We start from the raw sequence: 12294 nt of genomic DNA, 5'->3' as shown, positions 1-12294 counted from the left end.
CTTGCATTGTCTGCATATCATGATGTATAAGTGAAAGTTCCACATGGACCTCAGAAATCTTGCCAGACAGCGTTTTCTCTGAAGAGGTGATTGTCTGCATTAAGTTTTGCATAGTGATCTCAAGCTCCAAAGGAGGGTCAGCAAGAGCAGGTGGAGAGGGGGGTTGAGGGGAGCGAGTTGAAGTATCAGAAGTGCTGGATCCCGTTGCACCCCCAGGTCCTGTTCGGGATAAACGTTCCAGCCGCGCAGCGGCCGCCTGCTGGGAAGTCTTCCCCATCAAATCAAAAGTCACAAACTAGAGCAGTTCACAGGAAAGAGGCACAAATATAAATGTGTAGGGCAGGAATCGGGAATATGAAAACCCCCACTTCCACGGCTCAGAATCCAGCAGGCAGAGGGGAATCTGAAAGTGCAGGGCGGCAGCCAGCAATTAGAAACAGAAGGGGGAGGGCTGTGCAGGGAGGGAGAACAGCAGCAATATGTGACTGTAGGCAGTGGGGTCAGGCACGACAGCAGGCTCAGCAGCACCACAGCCTGTACTTTGGAATACACAAAGGAGCAGGGAGCAGTCACAAGTTGCCTTCAAGCCCCCTTTGATGCAGGGCAGCACTCCCAAAATGGTGGCCGGATCCGGAAGTCAGGTCCCACAGGGGTCGCAATAATCCCCAGCACCTTGTGGAGAAGGGTATTCACCCACAGCCACTCAAGGAAGCGACCTGCAGGCAGAAATCTTCAGCCCTGGAGCCAGAAGCCTCAGCAAAATCTGTGGCCGAAATAAAAAATGGCGGCCGCAAAAATCGCGGGTACACTGGAACCCCCCAGAGGACTGCAAAATGGCCTGGACAGGGTCCTCCAGCTGCGCATCTGTCCAGGAGGCCAATCGGGAGCCAGCTGCAATGAACGCCGGGTCCAGGAGTCACAGGAGACGCTGGGGCCGGATCCAAGATGGCGCCCACGACCAGGAGAGGGTGCAGATGGAGATCTTCAGCAGCCTGCAGCACAATAGTCGGGGAGCACAGGTAAGCCACAGGACTCCTGGAGACTGCAGAGGTAGAACTGCAGTAGAGAGAGGGTGCTAGGGACAGGTTAAAATAGTAAGGATGGCTATACAGGATAATTGTAGACCCAATTTGTACACATTGTAATTGGCCAAATATGTGTACAGCAGTGGACCTCTAAAATACGTATTCATAGGCACAAGAAGAGTCTTGTAACGGGATGTATTCAGCATCCCGGTGTGCAGGATGCCGACGGTCTAAATACTGGTGCCTGAATCCCGACAGCGTCGAGATCCTGGCTCAGGTGTGGATCAAAGGTCTACAGTAACAAGGTAGACACCACAAGTTAGACAGGCAATAAGTTGACAGGGTCAATAGGTCGACACACTAAAGGTCGACAGGTACAAATGATCAAGGGTCAAAAGATCGACACATTTATTTTTTTTCCAGCCCTAATCTTCACCCTAACCCTCCCCTTGGTGCCTAACCCTAACCGTCAGGGTAGATACCTAACCCTCTGGTAAGTGCCTAACCCTCCCCTTGGTGCCTAACCCTAACCGTCAGGGTACGTGCCTGACCCTAACCGTCCCTTCTAGTGCCTAACCCTCCCTCCTGGTGCCTAACCCTAACCGTCGGGGTACCTGACTCTAAAAAAAAGTGTCGACCATTTGTGCATCGACATTGACCATGTCGACCATTTGTAACTGTCGACATTCTTACATGTCGACCTATTGACCCTGTCGACCTTGTATCCCTGTCGACCTATTGCCTGTCTAACTTGTGGTGTCTACCTAAACATTGTCTACCTTTTTATTGATCTAAAGACTGGATACCTCCTGGCTCCAGTATCCTGACCGCCGGCATCCCGAAGGTAAGTGTCGGGGGGTTAGGTTAGGGTTTAAGTACTAGCGGAAGGGTTAAGGTTAGGTACTAAGGGAGGGACGGTTAGGTTTAGGGAGCGGGGAATGGGAAGTAAAGTTTAGGCACTAGGGGGGAGGTTAGGTTTAGGCGGTATGCAGTCGGGAAGCCAGCGGACGTAATCCCGACAGCCGGCTTCCCGACTGCTTTATCCCGGCGAGGGTTAAATGACAGGCATCTAAATCTAGACGCTTGTCATTTTACCGATGCCGGGAGGCCTGCGCCTGGCATCCTGATCAAAGTGATGCCAGGCGCCGCTGCGGACAGCCGCGGGGGGGGGGTTAGGTTTAGGGCTCCTGGGGCGGACTTAGGGTTAGACAACCCCAGGAGTTTAGGGTTAGGCTAGGGGAAGGAAGGGTTAGGGTTAGGCACCCCTGGGGGGACTTAGGTTTAGGCACCGGGGAAGTGGGGGTTATTTTTAGGCACTTAGAGGGGGGATTAGGGTTAGGCACCCCAAAGGAGGGTTAGGGGGGGAGGTTAGGTTAGTAAATACTTACCTTGGGACGATCGGGATTTTCAGCCATGTCGGCTAGCCGCTGTCGGGATTTGTGTCCGGCGGTAATTCATACCGATTCTGGTTTAGGCATCTGGGAGGGAGGTTTAGGGCGCAAGGAAGGGGAGGTTAGGTTTAGGCATCGGTGAGGGAGGGTTATGGTAGGGTTTAGTGATTATATACTTACCTACGGGTGTCAGGATGCCGCTGTCTGTATTCTGACCGGCGGCATCCCGACCACTGGGAATCCATAGCCAACCCCTTGTAACATTTGTCTTGATAGCAAAACCCACATTCGTTGTTCGGTTTGATTTAAATAAAAAAAACACTTTATAATTCAGCATATATAATATTCTTTATTGCATGAAAATGAAGGAGCAAAATAAAAAATTAAATGCGCCCACAAAATCATAGTATATGCTTGATCAATTAAGGAATCACCTATCACCATTAGAGGCGATGTTCCAGTCAGCCAATCAGAAGTGCATAATTCATGCTGGTGACCATCATCATCATCAGCGTGTATTTGCAGCAGCCCACACACATCAGAATCGGCTAGTGACAGGTGTATATGCTTCCTCTACTTTGTTATATTTTATTATTATTTTCATCTTTAAATAGCATTTTGTTGGACACAATTTGACAACATTAATACACACACTTTATAGAAACCAAGCAGTGTAAATGGAAAACAAGATATTTTCTTGCCCATACAGATGTGTCCATGTTCATCTTTGCAGCTGATGCGGCAAACGTGTGCAAGCATTGCGGCATGTGATTTACCGCGTACGCCACAGTATCCCGGGCTGCGGCAGCATTCACACCATGCAGTACTATGGATTGCGGGAGCGAACAAGACGTACATGCAACTTGCCACGGCAAATATGTGTGTGGACACCTATGTATCAGCAAAGAATAATAAGAGAACTTTGCAAGGAGTGATAAAAACACAGTGTTGACAACACAGCAAAACAATAAAAATAAACCTGCATCTCCGAGTTCTAGAAGCTGTAGCCTCCTATGAGGAGGCTCATGAATCAGGCAGTGTTATCACAAGGCTGAGAGAAACAATCTTGTATCAGCTCTTTTCTGTGTTTTCTATAATCTGTGCAACTTTCTTCCCACCCAAAACCCACTTTGTTTATATTTCTGCTGAACATATCGTACTGAGAAGTAGCTGTAATTAGAGAATGAAAGGAGAATTGTATGATGTTTAGCTGACAACAAGAAGAAAATTGGGGTTGGGTAACTGGTGAAGAAAATTCTGAAAAGTTAGCGCATTCGGCAAGGTGATATGTTCATTAACAGGATATGGTAGTCCTTTTATTTGACTTCTTCTAAACCTAGCTAGAACCTAATCCTTGTTATATAGGTGGAGAATGGGAGCACTGTTAGCTAGCTTGTGATTCTATTTTAGGCCTTTTTTTACTGGGTCATTGACATTTTATTTTATGGGAAGAACAGTTTGTCTTTGGAATAGACTTGGATGAACCATCAATGCAGTCAACTCAAAACTTAATTATACTCTTGTGGTCACAATTTCTAATCAGCAGCAGGAGGCAGTTAAGAATTCTAAAACTTCATGGGAAAGATACATGCAGGACAGGGCTTGGCTTTGAGCCTATGATACTCTACCATAAAGTGAACATTATTAAAGCAGCAATCCCACATAAAAGTTTTTTGTTTCAAGTTACGGTACCTTTTAAGCATCCTTTTTCTTAGCGGTTCTACAAATCATGATGTCCTTTTTGAAATCTGTCTGGAGGGCAAACAACAGTGGCTGCCATATACAGTCAGTCTATACAAGCTTTCAGTATGTCATGTGATGACAGAGGGGGGTAAGGAAGGTGTTATGGTGCAGACAGAGCTCAGCGGTACATTCCAAGCCTTCCCGCTCACTACTTCAAGTGCCATGTGACTGAGGATGCATTGGTAATTCAGAATTCTAAATCATTCATAGCAATATGAAGAGTGATAAACAAGGTGACATGGCAAATACCAACATTATTCTTATAGTCTGCCACAATGAAGTAAGTTAAAAAGAAAAGAAAAAAAATACTATTTTTCTTGGAATTGATGTTTTATATTTTTTGTTGAATTCTCAATCATTGTTTTTTTTTAACTAGTTATAGTATAAATGGGCCTTGTTTCAATTTGCTTAATAGGAGACTAAATGAATGCACTGTGTTATCACTGTTTATACATAGCACTTACATGGTATAGATGGCTTTCAAGAAGATTGATATGTAGAGTCACAGCATCTTCCCCTCTATATTGTTATTATTATCCTTTATTTATATGGCTCCACAAGTGTTCTGCAGTGCCTCACAAAGTACATAGACGAATAAGTGAACAAGCAACAAGTGACTTACAGTACAATACAATGCAGGACAAGGTTTATATACATTGCTGCATTAGTGATCATAACACACAAATAAGCAACAGGGCATATGCATCCAGGTGTTAGGTGCCCTAGTGGTGAGTAGATGACAGTATAAGGAGTAGCACACAAAGGTAGAGGGCCCTGCTCGTGAGAGCTTACATTCTAAAGGGGCGGGGCAGACACACAGGTGTGGCACAGATGGAGTAGACATGGAGAAAGGAGCAAGTAGCAGCGTATTAGGATGAGAGCTGGAAGGATTTGATGAAGTAGTGGGTCTTGAGAGCCCTTTTGAAGATTTGTAGAGAGGTGGAGAGTCTAATAGGAAGAAGGAGAGATTTCCAGAGGTAGGGAGCAGCACAGGCAAAATCTTGGAGGCGTGAGTGGGAGGACGTAATCAGTTGGCAGGAGAGGCGACATGCATTTGTTGAACGAAGAAGGTGGACGGGAGAGTTAGGGGAAATTAGGTCAGATATGTAAATGGGAGAGGAATGGGTGAGGGCTTTGAAAGTGAGTGTAAGAACCTTGAATTGGGCTCTGAAGGGGAAGGGAGCCAGTGGAGGGCTTGTAGGAGAGGGAAGGCAGATGTAGAACGTTTGAAGAGGAAGATGGAGCCGAGCAGCAGCATTGAGGACAGATTGGATTGGAGAGAGGTGGGAAGCAGGTAGAGAACTGCGCCCAGGTTCATTGTGGCTGATCGCGCCACAAACGTGCTATGCGCCACAATACTCTATGGTATTGTGGCGCACAATACCATAGAGTATTGGTCTGATCTGGTCTGATCGCGGGAGTGCGTCTCCATTCAATCATATGGAGACGTGAATGCGCCTCCCCGATCGTGGGAGTGTGTCTCCCATAAAATCCTATGGAGACGCAAGTGCGCATCTCCGATCAAAGGAGTCCGTCTCGCGCCACGCATGGATGTAGCTAGGCATATCTGTAGGCCAAAATGGAAAGGGATAGGTAATATCAATTAGCTCCCCTTCTTTTTGGGAACTGGTAATAGGTGTATAGTCAATATGCAAAGAATTAATGTAAATGTAATAAAAAATTCATAAATAACCATACGTCCCATATAGGCCAGATAGGAGGAAGTTACAGAAGTCCAATCTGGAGATGACCAGTGAGTGGATAAGGGTTTTAGTAGCATCCTGGGTGGGAAAGGGTCTGATTTTAGAAATATTTTTTAGATGGAAACCGCAAAACTGCGAGAGGTGCTGAATGTGTGGTTTGAAGGAGAGGAAAGAGTCCAGGATAACTCCAAGACAGAGCATTTTGGGGCTAGAGGAGATAGTTGTGCCGTCAATTGATAATGAAATTGTGGGAAGTGAGGTTATGCGGGAGGGTGGGAAGATGATCAGCTCAGTCTTAGACATAGTAAGTTTAAGAAAGCACTGGGACATCCAGGAAGAGATAGCAGAGAGACAGTTGGAGATACGAGTGAGGAGAGAGGGGGAAACATCAGGGGAGAGAAGGTAGATCTGAGTATCATCAGGATATTGGAGGTCAAACGAGCTGATGCGTTCACCTAGAGAGGATGTATAGAGGGAGAATAGTAGAGGTCCAAGAACAGAACCTTGGGGAACACCGACTGTAAGTGAAAGTGCCCCCCTCTTCCCCCAAGAGGAGTCATGAGAGGAGAGAAGGAATGATCAGAGAGGTAGGAGGACAGCCAGGAGTGGGTAGTGTCACGTACATCAAGGGAATGAAGGATTTGCAGGAGGAGAGGGTGGTTCACAGTGTCAAAAGCAGCAGAGGTCAAGGAGAATGAGTAGAGAGTAGTGGCCCTTGGATTTGGCAGCAAGAAGGTCATTGCTGACTTTCGTGAGGACAATTTCAGTGGAAGCCGGATTGAAAAGGGTGAAAGAGGGAATGGGAGAGAAAGAAAGGTGGTAAGGCTCAAGGAGTTTGGGAGGCAATAGTAAGGAAAGATATATCTGAATGTTCATTAGTCCAAAATGCATGCATCATAGTCTGGACTAAAATGTGATTTATCAGGTTTCAGGACCATAGCATTGGTGTCTTGCTTCCTCTAACAGTTTCTGAGCATGATAATGTTTGCCTTGTTGTCCCAGTGAGCAGAAGTAATGGTGTGCTATGTAAAGGTAATATTGTAACTAACTACAAGGAAATTGTATTTGGATGAGACTGTTGTCATAAATTAGTATACTTTTTTGCAATTATTATTCTTGGGAGGTAGTTTCCCAACATGTAATGCCCAGAGTATGACCATTTCAATTCAACTTTGGTTGGAGAAAGTGAGCCCTATAAACTAGTAATTAGCCTTGGAGCCTTATTATAAATTGCTATAGCTTATTACATGAAATAGAGCTATGATATACACCGTTATGAGTATTAATAACGGTTTGTAAAATCTTAGAAGCACATACACCATGTCTTCCAACAACACAGGGAGAATAATCTATGATGCCCCTCAGTACATCCAGAATTATAATACCGATGTTCCAACCCAAAACTAACCCAGCAACATAATAATTCAAAAAAGAAATTCACCAAGACCTGACATTTCTTCTGCATGTTGGGAAGTTGGGACTTGCATCCAGTACAAAGGTCTCAAGACTGGCCTTCTACAATTTGTGTGCATATTCAAGCTGTCTTGCTTGAAAGTAATGCTGCCTCCTTCCTCTTGTAGATGTAGTTTGTTGGCTGTTAGGATTCATTTACACAGCTCAATTTTTCTCTTTGATTTCCTTTGTTGGACATTCTGTGGGTACAAGGTACAATACTTGCTGGAGACAAAGTATTGGAACCTTCTTTTTTTGCTATTATATTATGTATATATATCTGAACATGCAGACAGGATTTATATGCGCTTTCACCAGCTACCTGACCCAAAACATCTTGTGAATTATCTCAAAAATGATGAGAAAACATTTCTGCACACTTTTTTCCAGTCCTGTATAAAAATGGGTAGACAATAAACTACTGTGCAAAAGGGCAAATGACATTAATGTGAACCTAATGCTGTCTAGTGTAGCAAAAATTAACTTTGTCATTTGTAAATTAAATCCAAAGATTGAACATTATTTAATATGACCTTATTTTTCGCAATCCTTTTACAGGTGGTTTATCTTATATCTGTAATCTGTTTTGACACAACAAAGCCAAATTACTTCTAAATAAACATTTGCTCGATGCTCAAAAGATAATTGTACGTGTATTTACATATTATAAATTAGCAGCGCAAATGAAATGTTTGTATGAAATGATTATGAGGGTACTTGTTTCTTGCTTAGATTTCAGTATAAACAGCTGATAGATGAGGGTAAGAATGAATGCCTAGATGAACGGCGTGTCAATCTTTTGAAGTCCCAGGTGTTACAGTTGGAAAGACAGGTAATACATACAAGGTAAAATCTGTGCTGTTACATGAATGAAGGAGCAGTGTGTATTCTTGCTATCTTATCTAAATGACTGGTACATAGATATTAGCATGGTACAGAATTTCGAATTACACAGCATGTAGAGGCAGGTATTAACGCTATTTATAACAGTTAAACACCACCAGCATACTCTACAGTTCTTTGCATCTTGGATTAAACATAGGGGTCGATGTACTAAGCTGTAGATGGAGATAAAGTACCAACCATTCAGCTCCTAAAGTCGCGTACACACTAGGCGATTAGGAAAGACAGTACGATTACGACATCGTAATCATACAGTCGTTCTGTCAGAGTTCAGCCGGGGATCGGCCGTCCCTTACCGTCCTGGCGGCTTCCTCTGACTTCCCGGGCAGTCGGGCGGCTGGTGCGGCAATGTGGGAGGTGCTGAGCATTCTCCCTGATGCTGGTGTGTCAGGCGGCCTGATGCGCGAGGATCGGAGTCTCCGTCATGGGCGCCGCCATGAAACTTCCTCCTCTGACTTGCCTTCCTTCCCTGACAGTCTGGCCGGTCAGCTGACGCTGTGGACAAATCAGCGGGCTTCCAGGGGTATACATCCGGCTCCTGTGTATCAGGTAGTTGCCTGAACAACCATTGTTGCTGCTAGTGTTACTAGTGGTCTCTCGGTCCAGGTTCCCTTGCTTTCAGTGAGCTATCCCAGTGTGTGCAGCTATATCGTCCATCTCACTAGTGCGTTTCCATCTCAGCCTGTGTGCAGCTATATCGTTCATCTCATCAGTGCTCTACCACCTCATCCTGTCTGCAGCTATATCATCCATCTCACCAGTGCGTTTCCACCTCAGCCTGTGTGCAGCTATATCGTTCATTTCACCAGTGCTTTACCATCACCTGAGTATACTTAAATGTATCCACCTCTCCAGTGTTATCATCTCTGGCTGGGCCCAATACCACTACCCACCTCGTTACTGGACTCCGTGGTTCCTACCTACGTTTTACAGTATTACACCGTGGTGCACTCCTTCTGACCAGCAACCCGGTAGAGTGTGCCCGCAGTGCACACTCTTGTACCTCAAGAACAGTATCCCGAACTCGGGGTTCCACCCCAGTCCTTACGTGCCTGTTACTGGCACCCACCCATTGGGCCACGAGTGTTCGTCTCTCCTTTTCCCGTGGGCTTTGGTCACCTAGTCAAAGGACCGTGACCTGCTCACGGGGTGCAGCTCAAACCCACATCCCGATTGGAGGGGTCACTGGCGAACACCACCTAGTGGGTTAGATTCCGCACCTTTGACTAGGTCTCGCCAACGACCAAGACCCGTGGATGCGGAGATCGTACATCCAGGCCCCTCGCCTTCGTTTCCTCCCGCAGCCTCAGGCCTCAGCTTTCAAAGACCCGCCTCCCAGCGTGACACGTTCCTTATCCCCTGTAGTGCGATATGTCGTTCAGTGTAGGCACCCTCCATAATTTCTGAACATGGCCAATATGTCGTTATCGGCAGATTGGCCCACATGTTCAGGCGATGATAGATGTCTGAAACTACCAGCGGGAGCGCACATCGCTGGTCGTTTCCAACATTGTAGTGCACGATTTGTGCACGATTACTGAGCGATTGCACGATTACGATATCATAATCGTGCAATCGCTCATCGAAATCGCCAAGTGTTTACACACCTTAACTGTAATTTCTCAAACACAGCCAAGTGACAGTTAGGAGCTGATTGGTTGGTACTTTCTCCAAGGCTTAGTACATCTAACCCATAGTAATCAACAACCGTTTATTGCCAAATAGAGAAAGAGGTAAAGGGCCCTGCTTACAATTACAGGGAAAAGCTGAAGTCATGTTAAGTGCTCCATGTATGTCCAAGCAAATTGACGTGGGCTTGTTAGTGCTTAGTGAGGTTAATTTATCCAGTAACATACAGTAGCATTTTGTTTTGGGGTCAATATGCTGTTTGAGTACAGAAAAAGAATACATGGATGTATTGCATGAACCGTGTAGAGGGGCAATGCCGATAATCCAGTACAATAACCTGTACAAGTGCTTGTCGGTTTCAAGGTTATAGGAACATTTTATTGTACAAAAGAGGGATTTCCACAGAATGGCTGCAAGCCGAATACTCCAGAAACTGGGAATGGGAGAAAGTAATGAGTGTGCTGATCTTGAGCAGAGGAGTTAGGTCCATATTGACAATATTCCTTTATCGTCCATCTGGAGATCCCATTACCTGTGGGTTATGCCTTACGTGGGTTGGAGGCGTGCACTAACTAGTTAAAACTGACTCCCTCCCCTTATATAACCCCTACCTATAACCCGGATCCTCAGTCTTGTTTTTAGTGCCTTGAAGAAGGCCCTTGCTAGGTCCTAGCTTATTAGGCATGGAGCCGCGGTAGAACATTTGTGTAGAGCAGCCACCTGGTCTTCCGTACATACATTTACAAAGTTTTACAGTTTCCATACATCCGGCAATAATGATGCCAGTGCAGGATGGAAAATTTTGAGAGCAGTCGTCTCCTCCTCCCCCCCCCCCCCCCCCTTTAATTTCGCTTGCTTGGGTATGATCCCACAGGTAATGGCATCCCCCAGATGGACGATAAAGGAGACAGGATTATTACTCACCAGTAACATCAATTCCTTGAAGTGCATCTGGGGGATGCTGGGATTCCTCCCTTGTTTGTTGACTTCAGACTAATTTCTGTTATTCTCAGTTCTTTTGTGAGGTTTTTCTCCAGGCTTGGTTAAACATTAGACTGAGGATCCGGGTTATGGGGAGGGGTTATATAGGGGGTGGGAGTCAGTTTTAACTAGTTAGTGCACGCCTCCAACCCACCTAAGGTATAAGCCACAGGTAATGGTATCCCCCAGATGGACTTCAATGAATTGATTTTATTGGTAACAAAAAGACATGTTGGTGCAGTTTTGTGAATGGATATAAATTACTACAAGTATTTTATATTGGATTCCATAAACTGCAAGCAAGCAATGTAAATATTAGCAGAGCGCAGCTACTGTACATTGGAAAGCTTTTGGGGAGGAAAATGAGTCTAGCTGCTGTGTTCAAAACAAGGTGAAAATCTAGATCTGGGAAGAGTGTAATTGGTCAGTGTGGGAGATTGAGTGCTGGAATCAGAGTTTTTGCAGTGCCTTGCGTGAGATGTGTACATACTCTGGATATGAATATGGGAACTATGGACCATCCTGAATTAAGGATAACAGCTAGGCACCAAGCTTTAGGGTTTATTGTCATGTTGTCAATAGAAATTAAGATGTGATCCTAAGATAAGATGACAGAAAGACATTTAGTAATACCAAACACTGATGGTAAAGGATTTGGAGAAGATAGAAAAGTTTGGGCTTAATCTGCCTATAGGTGATACTAAAACTCAAAGAGTTTATTAGCTTTTCAGGAAAAATTGCAGAGCAGAGGAGCATATGGTGTGCCAGCTAATAGAAGTGTATCCAGAGAAATAAACACGCGTGTAGCAGTTTGGTAAGTGTAGTAAGAACCAAGATTGGACAGCGTTGTGAAAACCTAAGCCATGTAAGAAAAGTGAGTGATTGACAGTGTCAAATGCAGCAGAGATGTCAGAGAACTTAAAGGGGGCAATTCAATTATTTTATAAGTCGCTGTAATTAATGGGCGCCCAAAGTGGCAATTCAATTGTTTGTGGGCGTCCATTAATAATCACGCTTGTAGTGCACAATTAGACTGGGTTTAGCTGCATAAACGACTACATCCTTCTAAAGTTCAGGAAAGGGCGCCCAAACTACGGACTCTTCACTCATTTCTGCTCGCCTCCTCAGGAGGGGGCAAGTAGATATGCCGGTGCAAGTCTGCACCTGAACGGAGCAACAATTGAATTGCTACGTCGGGAGCCAGGCACTGACAGCCACTGGCGAAAACATTTCAAGCACCCCATAAGAGAGCAATGACCATTAGGCTGCAGTAGTGATTCAGGGTCCTGATCAGCAAGCTTTTTTTTCATAAAATTATGTAGAAAATGCAGTTTCTGCATAATATTATGCCTAGTTGCTATGTACTAATAGCTTAATGCAGGAGATTTCACAAAAATTTCCTGTAAAATGCTAATTAGCTCTACAGCCTGAAGCCTGCTATCAGTGTGGACTATGGCCTGACCACTA

General features: G+C 45.0%; 1 protein-coding gene across 2 annotated transcripts in view; it reads left to right on the top strand.

Annotated features, from left to right (window-relative positions):
• LOC148508350 (uncharacterized) overlaps positions 1–12294 on the top strand; it is a 161654-nt gene that overhangs the window by 43279 nt on the left and 106081 nt on the right. For both annotated transcript variants that reach the window (XM_088444660.1, XM_088444659.1), the window contains one exon: positions 8047–8146. In XM_088444660.1, the coding sequence (XP_088300786.1) occupies positions 8047–8146 (100 nt within the window). The remainder of the gene's footprint in view (positions 1–8046; positions 8147–12294) is intronic.

The sequence above is a fragment of the Taudactylus pleione genome, unplaced genomic scaffold (genome assembly GCF_031769625.1).
Source record: "Taudactylus pleione unplaced genomic scaffold, aTauple2 ptg000370l, whole genome shotgun sequence".
Lineage (NCBI taxonomy): Eukaryota > Metazoa > Chordata > Amphibia > Anura > Myobatrachidae > Taudactylus > Taudactylus pleione.
The sequence above is the reverse complement of the archived record's forward strand: the minus strand, read 5'-3'. Positions and strand labels throughout refer to the sequence as shown.